Genomic DNA, 12,075 nt, shown 5'->3' on the forward strand with positions numbered 1-12,075 from the left:
CCGGTGCGGGAACCGGGACGACCAGGGAGGCGGCCCCGCGTCACCGCTCCTCCCGCAGGCCTTCAAGATGGGCTGCGGTCCAGCTCCAACAACCCGCAGCGGCAGCCGGGAGCGGCGCGAGGAGCAGACCGACACTTCGGACGGCGAGTCCGTGACCCAGCAGATCCGTAGGCTCAACCAGCAGCCTCCCCAGGGGCTGGGCCCGCGAGGCTTTGACCCAAATCGGTGAGCGGGCCTGCCCCGCCGACCGGAAGTCAGGGCCTGGAATCGAGGTGGTGGGGCTGGGGTGCCCCGGTCTCCCGGGCCGACGTTCCCTTCGGAGGGCTGGAAAGAGGCGGGCTTTTAGAAAGGTGAGGATATTGCGTGAAAGGGGCCTGGGGAGGGCCCACTCGGGGAGGAGGCCAACGGGCCTGGGGAGAGCTTGGCGAAGGCGTCTGCACTGGAGTGGAGTTTGTGGCCACAGGGTTGCAATGGGTGCCATGTCCCTGTCGCGTAGATACCGACTGCATTTTGAACGGGACAGCCGGGAGGAGGTGGAGAAGAGAAAGAGAGCGGCCCGGGAGCAAGTGCTACAGCCCGTCAGCGCCGAGATGCTGGAGCTGGACATCCAGGAGGTCTACCAGCCCGGTTCCGGTGAGGGGAGCTCAGCACGCTGTTGGGGACCGGCCCTGGGCTGGGGGAGTGTGAGGAGGCGGAGCTGACTGAGGAAGGAGGGTCTGGGGTGCACCTGGAACTCCTCACACTCGCTGGGCGTTGCTTGGTTTTGCAGTGCTGGACTTCCCCCGGCGCCCCCCTTGGCGCTATGAGATGTCCAAGGAGCAGCTAATGAGCCAGGAGGAACGGAGCTTCCAGGAGTATCTTGGGAAGATTCATGGGGCTTACACCTCAGAGAAGCTCAGCTACTTTGAGCACAATCTGGAGGTGTGAATGGAGCGGGACAGGAGTGGGCATGGTGACTCGGTAAATGGTCAGGCGTCGGGCAGGAAAGGGGCTCCAGGCTCCGATTCTTTTCCACCGACTTTCTCTTTCCAGACGTGGAGGCAGCTGTGGCGAGTGTTGGAGATGTCTGACATCGTCCTGCTCATCACCGATGTCCGGCATCCAGTGAGTACGGGGATGCGCTGGGCCAGCGGGAGGAGGGAGGAAGATCTCCTGGGGCCAGGGCAGAGGCAGGAGCTGGGAGACAGGCCTCCCCTTCCTCTGCAGGCTCCTGCCTTGTGCTGATGTCTGTAGTCAGAGACTCGGCTCTTTATTCACCAGGGCCACAGCCTGTCCCTTCTCCCCTGGCCAACTGACTCCTCTCCATCACCCCGTGATGGAAAACTGTATATCCTGTTTCCCAGCCCAGCAGAACTAAACCAATAGAAAGTCCCAGAGTGGAGACCCCGGGATGTCATGAGGCAGCTGGGGGCTCCCGTGCCCTGCCCCTCAGTGAGCGCAGGACTCACCTGGAATGCTGGGTGGTGGCTAAGCCCCTCGACGCTGCTGGACGGCTGTGTGAACCTGTGGTCCTGCAGTGGGAGAGGGAGGCCCGGGAGGGAACTGTGGGTGGAGGTCCGTAGCAGCCTGTGCACGCTCCCACACAAGTGCACAGGTAGCACTTAACCCCTGCTTTGTCTCTGTAGTTCGGTTTGGCTGGTTTACCCTTTGTCCCAGAATCCGCTACCACCAGGGTCTTGTCTCAAGCTGTGTCTGCTAGAGGCAGAGAACTTTGGGTTGACCTGGCATTGCTCATCCTCTTACCAACCTCATCCTCTTATCCCCTGTCCCAGGTTGTGAATTTCCCGCCAGCACTGTACGAGTATGTGACTGGAGAGCTTGGGCTGGCCCTGGTGCTGGTGCTGAACAAGGTGGATCTGGCCCCGCCGGCTCTCGTGGTTGCCTGGAAGCATTATTTCCACCAACACTTTCCCCAGCTCCACATCGTCCTTTTCACCTCTTTCCCTCGGGACCCTCGCATCCCACAGGACCAGAGTGGCGGTGAGTGGGCAGTGAGGAGGGCAGCAGGGGAGGTGGGGTGGCAGGGGACAAAGAGGAGAACGGAGCTTGTTGACAAGGGGGTGCCTGATTTTGGCCCTGAGGATGCTGGCAGAGGTGCGACGTGCCCCCCTTTTGTACCCTTGGATCGCAGTGTTGAAGAAGAGTCGGAGGCGGGGGAGAGGATGGGCTCGGGCCCTGGGGCCGGAGCAGCTGCTGAGAGCCTGTGAAGCCATCACTGCGGGGAAAGGTTGGTGAGACCCCAGGCCCCGAGTCACTCTGCTCGCCTTCCCTGAAGCCAGCCCTGTATTGTGGACATAGGCGAGGCCCGGGAGGGATGGAGAGTGACTTGTTGGGACGAGAGAGGCAGCAGGTAGGCAGGAGAAGCCGCTGCCTTCGGGCTTCCCAGGACTTTCAGGAAACTGGACTGAGGGATGCATGTGACTCCAGGGGGGGTCAGTGCAGGCTGGGGAGAGCCGGGCTGTGCAGCCTGTCCCTGTCCAGCTCGAGGGCATCAGTTCCTGGCTGTGTGGACGCGGCCCTAGGGAGAGCCCTCTCCGTCTTCTTCCTGAGCAGTGGACTTGAGCAGCTGGCGGGAAAAGATTGCCCGCGACGTGGCTGGGGCCGCCTGGGGCAGTGCCTCGGGGGAAGATGAGGAAGAGGATGACGGGCCCGCGGTCCTGGTGGAGCAGCAGACTGACTCGGCAATGGAGCCAGCCGGCCCCACCCAAGAGCGCTACAAGGACGGGGTGGTGACCATCGGCTGTGTGGGTGAGGAAGTGGTGGTCGCACAGGGTGGGCTGGACACTTGGGAAGGAGGGAAGCGATCGGGTCCCTGGGCTCCCGGGTCTCAGGACGCCGCCGGTGTGAAGTTCCACCTCGTCTCAGTGGCTACAGGTGTCGAGCAAGTACTCACCCTGAGTCTCAGGGGCTTTGGTTTTTCAAATGACGACAGCGATACCCGAGTCAGAATGGGTGGGAGGAGTGCAGGGAGGACAGAGAGCCTGACAAAGCCTGACAGATGGTGACGATAAGAATAATTGTTAAACTGTAGCATGTGTCCGGTCTCACTGCCTGCCTGGCACTGTTCTGAGTGACTTATGTGTGTGACCTGTTTCAGTCGTAGTTAACTAGTCCGTAGTAAGAGCTTAGCAAATGTTGGTTCCTTCCTGCATCTTAACCCGCGAGGTCTGTTGTCAGGGAGACTCCCCGTAGTGCAGAGATTTGGCTCGTGGTGGGGACAGCGGAGTGTCTGAGTAGGCGCAGGGCCCTTTAATTCTGGTGGGAGAGGGGAGAGGTGACTTTGGCAAAGTCGTGGTACTGGAACCAAAAGGGCCCGGCCTAGAAGTCAGGGGTGGCCCAGTGGTTGGCTCCTGCAGTGCTGACTGCCTGGCTTCCCCCAGGAGGCCCTGTGCCCTCTCTCGGGCCTGGGCACGGACTTGCCTGTGTGGGGGGTGGCAGGGCGAGCAGCTGCTGGGACACAGGCAGCCCTGAGTTTGGATTCCCTTCAGCTCCGTTCATTCGTCCGCTCCTGAGCGGGAGGTGCCAGGTGCTGGCGCAGGGGGTGCGGCATGGAAATGGCAGAAACGCCCCTACCTTCACGGAGCTTGTTTCTGGTGAATCCATCGAGCAGGCATCTGAAAAGATGTTATTTAGGGACAATAGAAAGGATAGAGAGCGACTTAAAGAGGAGGTCCCCGAGAGACTGAGAGCCCAGGCTGATGGAGGAGCGGCTGTGGAGTGGGAGGGGCCTTCCAGGCTGCCAGCGAGCGAGAGAGCGAGAGGCCTGCGGTGGGAATGAGCTTGCTGACGTGGGGCCAGCGAGGGGACGAGCAGTGAAGCCAGGAAGGTGGGCCACACCTGAAGGACTGTAGCTAAGAAGGCATTTGGGTTTATTCCCGTCTGATGAGAAGCCGGCGGGCTGTGCCCAGGATTGTAAGTGTGGGCAGGCAGCAGGCCGCAGAGGTGGGCTCCAGGTGGTGTACTGTGCCGTCGGGAATACTGAGACAGGAAGATGGGAGAGGAACAGCCTGGAGGGGCTGCAGAGGGAAGGGGATTCAGACATTAATTTTGAGATTAAAAACATATGTCCCTAGTGGAGATATTGAATAGGTAGTGGGTATATGAGCCTGCAGTCTAGGGAAGAGGACGAGATTTGAATTTGGGGGAGATTTAAGTTGGGAGCCAGAGGTGGGTATGCCTGGTACTTAGAGTCCTTGGTGGGGGGAGATGTGGGAGAAGCGGTAGGTGCAGAGGTGGGCAGAGGAGGAGCAGGGAGCCCCCATGCCAAATGAGCCATGTGTTGGAGAGGAAAGGAGGGCTCGCTGTGCCACGTGTTGCTAAGTCAAGTGAGCAGAGAGCAGAGACCTGCTCAGCGACCTGGCATGTGAACGAGTGGTTTCTGTGAGGGGAGGAGAGAAAGCCCGGCTGGGCGGCCGGCGGGAGAAGGAACAGTGGCATGGCGGAGCCTGACAGTGCTGTGAGCCAGGAGCCAGACAGTCTTCACGTTCAGGCGTCCATTCGTGTCAAGTTGAAAAGCTGAAATTGAGCTGCATGGTTCAGGGATACACGGGTCATAATGCTGAAAGGAAGTGTAGGCAGGGAGTCCCTTCCAGCGCAGGGTCAGGCTCATGCAGGGCGGAGGGCTGTGATCAGGAGGGGCTGGGGCTCCGGGTGAGCATCACACTCTGGGCCAGCAGGGTGATGGGTCATCTGGCACATGTATATTGTACACATTTTTGTGTAACAGTTTTTCTTTCCTTTTAAAAAAATATATATTTTTTTGATTTCAAAGAGGCAGAGGGGAGAGAGATATAGAAACATCAATGATGAGAGAATCATTGATTGGCTGCTCCCCGCACACCTCCTAGTAGGGATCAAGCCCACAACCTGGGCGTGTGCCCTTGACCAGAATCGAACCCAGGACCCTCAGTCCACAGGCCAACACTATTCACTGAGCCAAACCAGTTAGGGCTGTTAGAGTTTTTTCCAAAGTATAAGAGGAAGTTTACCTAGAAAGTCACAGAGGTAGGAGGAGGGAGCCATGGAAGAAATGGGCTCAGGAAGCAAGTTACAGAAGCAAACGAAGGGCCTTGGAGCTCAGGGGAGAGAGAGAGAGATAAGGGAGGGGAGTGCGTGTTACAGTTTATAGTCATGAGGACGGCATGAGGAGGTGGTGACCAAAGGAGACCAGTCTTTGAAGGAGTGTCCCTATAAAGGGGCAGAGAAATGGCTGTGGGTGCTGCCAGCGGAGGGTGGTCTGTGCCTCCCTCCCGTGGAAAGGAGCGCCTGCTGGTGGAGGTGGCGCAGCTGCCAGCAGCAGGTGCTGAGTGGACAGTGCATTTGACAGGATTGGGGTTTTGCCAGGTGAGTAAGGTGGAGGGGAGAGCGGACCAGGGAGTTCAGGGTCTGGACAGGGACAGGCTGTGAGTGGGATCCTAGAGTCGGAGTTGGGGAAGAGGACGTGAGGAATGAGATGGAGGAGTCAGGATGGGTGACCTGGAAAGATGGGGTCAGGTCGGAGAGGAGGGCTGGCCGCTGAGAACTTGAAGTGACCGGCTCCAGGCTGTGGCCACGGGGTTGGGGCTGAGGTGGGGTGTAGGAAACAGCCTTCGGAAGGGACATGTGCACTGAGGCCAGCATGCCGAGCAGGTCTGTGCAGGTCCTGGGGGGCCCACTGCAGGCTTCTGGGAGGAGGCGATCCGGCCAGCGCAGCGCCCAGCGTGGTCGTGCTTGTTCTCGTGGCCGCTCTGAGGGGAGGTGTCTGCTGTAGAAGGAGGGGACAAGGTTGAGTGAATAGCCTTGAGGTCACAAAGCCAGGGAGTGGAGGGCGGGATCGGCCCCACAGCCCTGGTGGCTCCCTTCCTGCCTGAGCCCATCCCTTTCAGCTCCCCATGCAGCGCCCACCTCCCCCCAGGGGAAGGAGCTGCCAGGTGCTACTTGCCTTGCTTTCCTCAGGGTTCCCCAACGTGGGAAAGTCCTCACTGATCAACGGGCTGGTGGGGCGGAAGGTCGTGAGCGTCTCCAGAACCCCGGGCCACACGCGGTACTTTCAGACTTACTTTCTGACCCCCTCCGTGAAGCTCTGTGACTGCCCGGGCCTCATCTTCCCCTCCCTTCTGCCCAGGCAGCTGCAGGTACGCGGGCAGAGGGGGCAGCGGGAGGCGGGTGATCCAGGCTGGTGCTGAGGCTCGTGCTCCGCAGGTTCTGGCAGGGATCTACCCCATCGCCCAGATCCAGGAGCCCTACACTGCTGTGGGCTACCTGGCCGCCCGGGTCCCCGTGCAGGCCCTGCTTCACCTGCGCCACCCGGAGGCCGAGGACCCCATGGCCGAGCACCCCTGGTGTGCCTGGGACATCTGTGAAGGTGGGTTCCGGGGACCTGGCTCCTCCCCTGGCCTTTTGCCCTGCCCTGTCCCCACTCCTCTCCTCAGAGGTTCTGCCATTCACCCAGCTCCTGGCCACCCCAGATTTCTGTCACAGGGGCAGCCAGATCTCTGACCTGGCATATTCTGGGAAAACTGGAAAGATGTGTTAGGCCGTGGGGTTCATGAACTTCCCTCCCCACCACTCTTTTCTCCCTTTAGCCTGGGCAGAGAAACGTGGCTACAAGACAGCTAAGGCGGCGCGGAACGATGTGTACAGAGCGGCCAACAGTCTCCTGAGGCTGGCGCTGGACGGCCGCCTCAGCCTGTGCTTCCACCCGCCGGGCTACCTGGAGCAGAAAGGTCGCTGCCAGTGTACCCCCCACCTGCTGTAGTGTAGGCAATGGGGGCTGGTGGCACTCGGCCGGGCACACCTGGGTCTGCACCTGTCGGCCAGCTCTGCGTGACTCTCTGAGGCCGTTCTCTCATCTGCAGAACACGGGTGTCAGTTGCCCCCAGCAAGGTGGTGCCCAAAACTGGAGTTAATGTGTGCAGAGCTGTGCAGTGCCCAGCACATGGGAGGTGGGATAGATGCATGCATGCATGTCAGCAGCTACAAAAATTCTTGTTATTCTTAGTCTTTGCCTCTTCCCCATCTTCCTCTGGCTTTAGCCTCTTGTTGAAAACTCCCCTCTGTTCTTTTTCTTGTTCTGGTTCCGCAGGCACCTGGGAGTCCCATCCAGAGACCACGGAGCTGGTGGTTTTGCAGGGTAGGGTGGGGCCAGCAGGTGATGAGGAGGAAGAGGAGGAGGAGGAAGAAGAGCTGAGCAGCTCCTGTGAGGAGGAGGGAGAGGAGGACCGAGATGCGGATGAGGAGGGGGAAGGGGATGAGGACACCCCAACCTCAGTTCCAGGGTCCAGCCTGGCCTCTCGAAACCCTTACACCATGCTGGGTGAGGACGAGTGCTGAGCCAGGCGCTCTCCCTCCCAGTGTCTGCTTTTGGACTGACCCGGGGTGTCCCCTCTGCCACCCCAGCTGTGAATAAAGATTGTCTGCTTTGTAGCCCTTTCCCCAGATGGCCTCAGGTGGGCGCGCTGCCCGAGACGGACGGACAGCGGTGGGAGGCTTCTCTCCGCGAAGGAAAAGTTCTCTTAGGAGTCAAGTCAGTGGGTGTGAGGCCACTGCCATGCACCTCAGGAATGCCATGGTCCCCATGGGGAGCGCAGGGCTCTTCAGCTTCTGAGGCCTGGTCTGAGTTCAACCCCTTTAGGAGATTGTGTCATCCCTCTCAGGTGTGAGCAGCAGCCTGCGTGCCCCCTGCTGCCAGACCTGGGTTCTACCAGGAGCTTCTGGGAGAGAAGCAGCAAGAAGTGTCACTACTGATGTCTCCAAGTGAGAATTTTACAGGCTTTATTCAAATTCCGCGAGTATTTATGGAGCGTGGACTGTGTCCGGCTGGGCTAAGCACCCAGCGTGTAACGATGCACAGACGGGCCTGCCTGGACTTGGCAGCCTGGCCGTGGCACACCGCGCTCGGGCAGCCACGTTCCTGGGTTAAGAAGGGTGTGTAGTGGTCTCCAAATTCTTGGGGCTCATACAGTATAATTCTAGAATTTCCTGTTGAAAATATTTAGTTAAGACTAAATGCTTGTGAAAATGCTGATTAAATGTGTCCAAGTAGAGTCTTCATCACTGGACAACAAATAGCGTGCACATTTGTGATTTGAGCAGACTGACTTTCTAAGTCAGCGGTTCTCAACCTGTGGGTCGCGACCCCTGAAAATACATCCTGCATATCAGATATTTACATGACGATTCATAACAGCAACATTACAGTTATGAAGTAGCAGCGAAAATAATTTTATGGTTGGGGGTCCCCACAACATGAGGAACTGTATTAAAGGGTCGCGGCATTAGGAAGGTTGAGAACCACTGTGTGCAGTGTTGTTCAGAAGCCCGTGCACTAAGGATGGATGAGGTTCAGAGGGTGGGGCCCCGGACGAGCCTCCTGAATCCCATCTTCCCTGGTTGGGGTGCAGCCGCAGTGTGCAGTGCAGGGTGAGCTGTGTGACCCGGCCTGTGCCTCAGCAGCGATCGGCTGTCCTGAGGTGGCACGGAAGGCTTTGTTGTAGGTCTCCCTTGTCAAGTGAGCAGCTGGACTTCCGGACTTCACTTTTGGAGAAAAGGGCGAGTGGGCTGTTTCCTTGGTGACAGTGTTGTCTGGGTTGGGTTGTAGCAAAAGTGCTGCTTGCCAGGTCAGCCATCAGGTCGGGGTGTGGGTAAGGGGCTGTGCCAGGTTCCCTTCTCCACTCCAGCACCCCATCCAGGGTCTGGGTCACTGGGCGGCAATGGAGCAAAAGAGCCTGAGGTGTTGGGGCCACACAGTGCCTCAAGCGCCGCCCTTCATCGGTCCCAGTAACGGTAAGTCCTGGAGTTCGTGCTGCAGCGCCAGCTTTAGCGTGAGTTTGTGAACGTGCCTGAAGGCTGCCCAAAAAGTGCTGTAAGGAAAGTCTAGGTGGAGAGGAAACCTGCCTGGCTTCCATTTGGGGCTCTTGAACCTCAGGGCTGGGCCTTCCAATGGAACGAAAGCGTCCCAGCTCTGCTTCCTCAGGGTCTCGGAGGCTCCGGGAAGGCCTTGCTGCTGGAGGTCATCTCAGAACATGGGGGCAGGGGTGTCTCCAGCGGCTTTGCCTTCTGTCCCAGGCGTGTCAACAGGCACGGAGAGTCGGGTGGGACGGAGATCTGGGGCCTGGAGCTGACGGGAGGGCTGAGGAAGGGGGATTCAGTGGTGAAACCAGGAAGCAGGCGACTCTAACCTCCTGAGGGGCCTGACTGCTTGTTCGTCCTGATCCCCTGCCACTCGGACGGGAAGGGAGCACTAGGAAAAGGACCACCTTAGCCACAGACGGGCCTGGGAGGGGAGGGTGAGTCACACCCCAGCACCAGCGCCTGAGGTTGAAGTGGGAACTTACTGAAAGGGACAAAAGCCGGGGGGGGGGGGCTCACACTCCTCCACTGCGAATGCCCAGAGCCTGTCCCCACACCCCCTTTGCCTGCGTCACGTCCACTGTGGGGAGACTTGACCAGGGAGCTCTGGGGTTCTGGTACTTCCACAGCTTCTGGCCACTCTTGATGGAGAGAAGCCAATCCATTTCATTTATGCTGGGATTCCATTTGTACTTGGAGCAAGTTCCTTCCAAACTTCTCTCTCCAGACCTAGCTCTAGTCCTGTTTCTGAGACAAAGTGGCATGTGTGGTCCAGAGTAGTTCCTCGTTTCTTATCATCATTGATAAAACCAACAAAAACTGGTTGAGCCCTAGCTAGATAGAGCATCGGCCTGTGGACTGAAGAGTTACTGGCTCGATCCCCAGTTGGGAGCATGCAAGAGGCAGCTGATCAATGATTCTCATTATTGTTTCTATCTCTTTCCCTTTCCCTTCCTCTCTGAAATCAATAAAAAAAAATGGTTGATAACAATATATGTCAGACATGTCAAGTTCTGGGGCAAAAAACTTGAATAAGGCATGGACCTCAAGGAGTGGAATAGCCAGACACTAGTAATGATAGTGTAATAATGCAGTAATTTTATAGCGCTCTGTAAATGAGAAAAGAACTCCCATGTGTGCACTGATCATTATCCTCCCGGGATCACTCACCCCCTGGACATTTGTCGAGCAGTCTCTATCTGCCATTTGCTGCCAAGTGTGATGCAGAACGGTCCTTAACGGAGCTCACAAGTAAGCAGACAGCTTCCACCGTGGGACAAGTGCCCTGGGGAGGGTGGTGCAGGGTCCTAGGGGGCAGCACTGGCTTCATAAAGGAGGGGCCTTGGGATGCTGATGAGGGAAGAGAGGACAGAGCTGTGTGCAAGGTCTGTATGGCTGGGAAAAGGCAGTGTTTACGAATTGCTATGGGGACACCCACCCAACGGACAGCCACACCAGTTTTGGTGAGTCAGGTGCAAGCTGAGGCTGACGACTGAGCTGGAGGTAGCTGGGCATTGAGGGGAAGAGCATTCCAGAGGGGACAGCAAAGGTCCAGGAACAAGCCCAGGACGACTGGCACACTAGCGTGTCCGGCGTGTCTGGGCAGAGGGTCCAATGGAGATGCTGGGGGAGGTGGAGTGGGAGGGGCAGGCTGGGCCAGCTCTTGCTAGGCCTTGCCAGCCATGCTACAGATGCAGGCTTTATCCAGAGGAACACTGGAGAACCTTAAACCTAAGGAGAAATTTGTGCCTTAGAATCTAAGGCTTAGATCACTCTGGTTGCATTGTGGAGACGGGTTTGGAAAGGGGAGAGATCAGAAGCTTTTGCAGCAATCCCAGGAAAAGACTAGAAACCAGAACCAGAGGTCATGGCAGATGGAGAGAAGAGGAATCGGTAGTTTTATAGGTACTTAGGAGGTAGGGTTGACAGGTCTTGGGCATTGTTTTTTGTTTTGTTGTTGTTAGTCCTCACCTGAGGATATTTTTCCCATTGATTTTTAGGGTAGAAGGGGGGTGGGGGGGGGGAGAGAAACAGAAACATCGATGTGAGAGAGATACATTGATTGGTTGCCTCCTGCATGTGCTACAACCAGGGCAGGGATCAAACCTGCAACTCAGGTACATGCCCTTGACTGAGAATCAAACCTTCGACCTGTTGGTCTTTGGGCTGATGCTCTAACCACTGGCTAGGGCATTGGGCATTGTTTTGCTGTGTAGGTGAGGGAGAAGGACAAGTCAAGTGTGCACCCCATTTTTCCAACTATGCAACGGTGGGTGGTGGGCCATTTCCTGAGATGGTTTATGCAAGTAGAGGTTGGGGGATGAGAGGTGGTGACTGAGGACAGGGATTTGGGGTCATTAACGTATAGGTAAGAGGAGGAGAGTAACATCATCCACCGGAAGTGTGTAACATGAGAAGAGCTGAAGAAAGCGGAGAACACAAGAAGGGCAGGGAAAGGAGCCAGACAGGACAAACCTAGTGAAGTGTGAGAGCCGGGGAGCAGGGAGGAAAGGTGGCCTGCTGAGGCGTGATTATCCACTGGATTTGGCAACAGTGAGCCTTCATGATCTTGGTGGGTCAGTTGCATTGGACAAATGAGATCAGAAGCCCGAGATGTCAGGGGATTGAGGAATATGGCCAAAGGAAGTGGAGGTAAAGGAGGAAATGTTACAATTTTCAAGTTTGGCTATGTTTGCAACAAAAGAAAAATGGAGGAGAACATAGATGGAATTGATAAATTAATTTTTTATATATGAAGTTGGGAGTGTTTTAACAAACTTCAACAAACAAAAGCCCAGGACCAGACAGCTTCACAGAGAAATTCTACCAAACATTAAAAAAATCAGTACCTATCCTTGAACAATTTTTATTCCAAAAACTTGAGGAAGGCACGCTTCCAAACTCATTCTATATGGCCAACATTACTCTGATACCAAAACCAGACAAGGACGCTGCAAGAAAAGGATTACAGGCCAATATTTCTGATGACCATAGATACCAAAATTCTCAGCAAAATACTAGCAAACTGAATTCAATAGCATATTAAAAGGATTATGCACCATAATCAAATGGAATTTATACCAGGGATGCAAGGGTGGTTCAACATTCACAAAACAATGTGATTCATCCCATCAACCAAACCAAGAATAAAACTCATAATTATCTCAATGAGGCATAAAAGCACTTGACAAAATTCAACATCCATTTATGATGAAAAAAAGACCCCCACCACACCTCAAAATGGGT

General features: G+C 56.4%; 1 protein-coding gene across 2 annotated transcripts; it reads left to right on the plus strand.

Moving 5' to 3' along the window:
* Positions 1–30: 30 nt before the first annotated feature.
* Positions 31–7,404, plus strand: GNL1 (G protein nucleolar 1 (putative)). Of its 2 annotated transcripts, none has more exons than XM_023745186.1 (11): positions 31–225; positions 497–633; positions 770–921; positions 1,033–1,104; positions 1,773–1,980; positions 2,132–2,227; positions 2,551–2,748; positions 5,935–6,113; positions 6,181–6,343; positions 6,564–6,704; positions 7,064–7,404. In XM_023745186.1, exons 1-11 carry the CDS (start codon positions 68–70, stop codon positions 7,309–7,311), a joined length of 1,752 nt encoding a protein of 583 aa, XP_023600954.1. In that variant the 5' UTR covers positions 31–67; the 3' UTR covers positions 7,312–7,404. The 2 variants fall into 2 exon arrangements, with proteins under 2 accessions (XP_023600954.1, XP_006103992.2); XM_006103930.3 differs by having other exon boundaries at positions 32–225; positions 2,554–2,748.
* The last annotated feature ends 4,671 nt before the right edge of the window (positions 7,405–12,075 follow it).

Source organism: Myotis lucifugus, unplaced genomic scaffold (assembly GCF_000147115.1).
Source record: "Myotis lucifugus unplaced genomic scaffold, Myoluc2.0 scaffold_521, whole genome shotgun sequence".
Taxonomy (NCBI): Eukaryota; Metazoa; Chordata; class Mammalia; order Chiroptera; family Vespertilionidae; genus Myotis; species Myotis lucifugus.

What these genes read in the sequence shown, in the direction of transcription:
- GNL1 (XM_023745186.1), top strand. Translation starts at nt 68, where the DNA reads ATGGGCTGCGGTCCAGCTCCAACAACCCGCAGCGGCAGCCGGGAGCGG. An exon ending in GGTCTACCAGCCCGGTTCCG is followed by an intron (nt 634 to 769) that starts GTGAGGGGAGCT and finishes TTGGTTTTGCAG; the next exon opens with TGCTGGACTTCCCCCGGCGC. An exon ending in AGCCATCACTGCGGGGAAAG is followed by an intron (nt 2,228 to 2,550) that starts GTTGGTGAGACC and finishes CTTCTTCCTGAG; the next exon opens with CAGTGGACTTGAGCAGCTGG.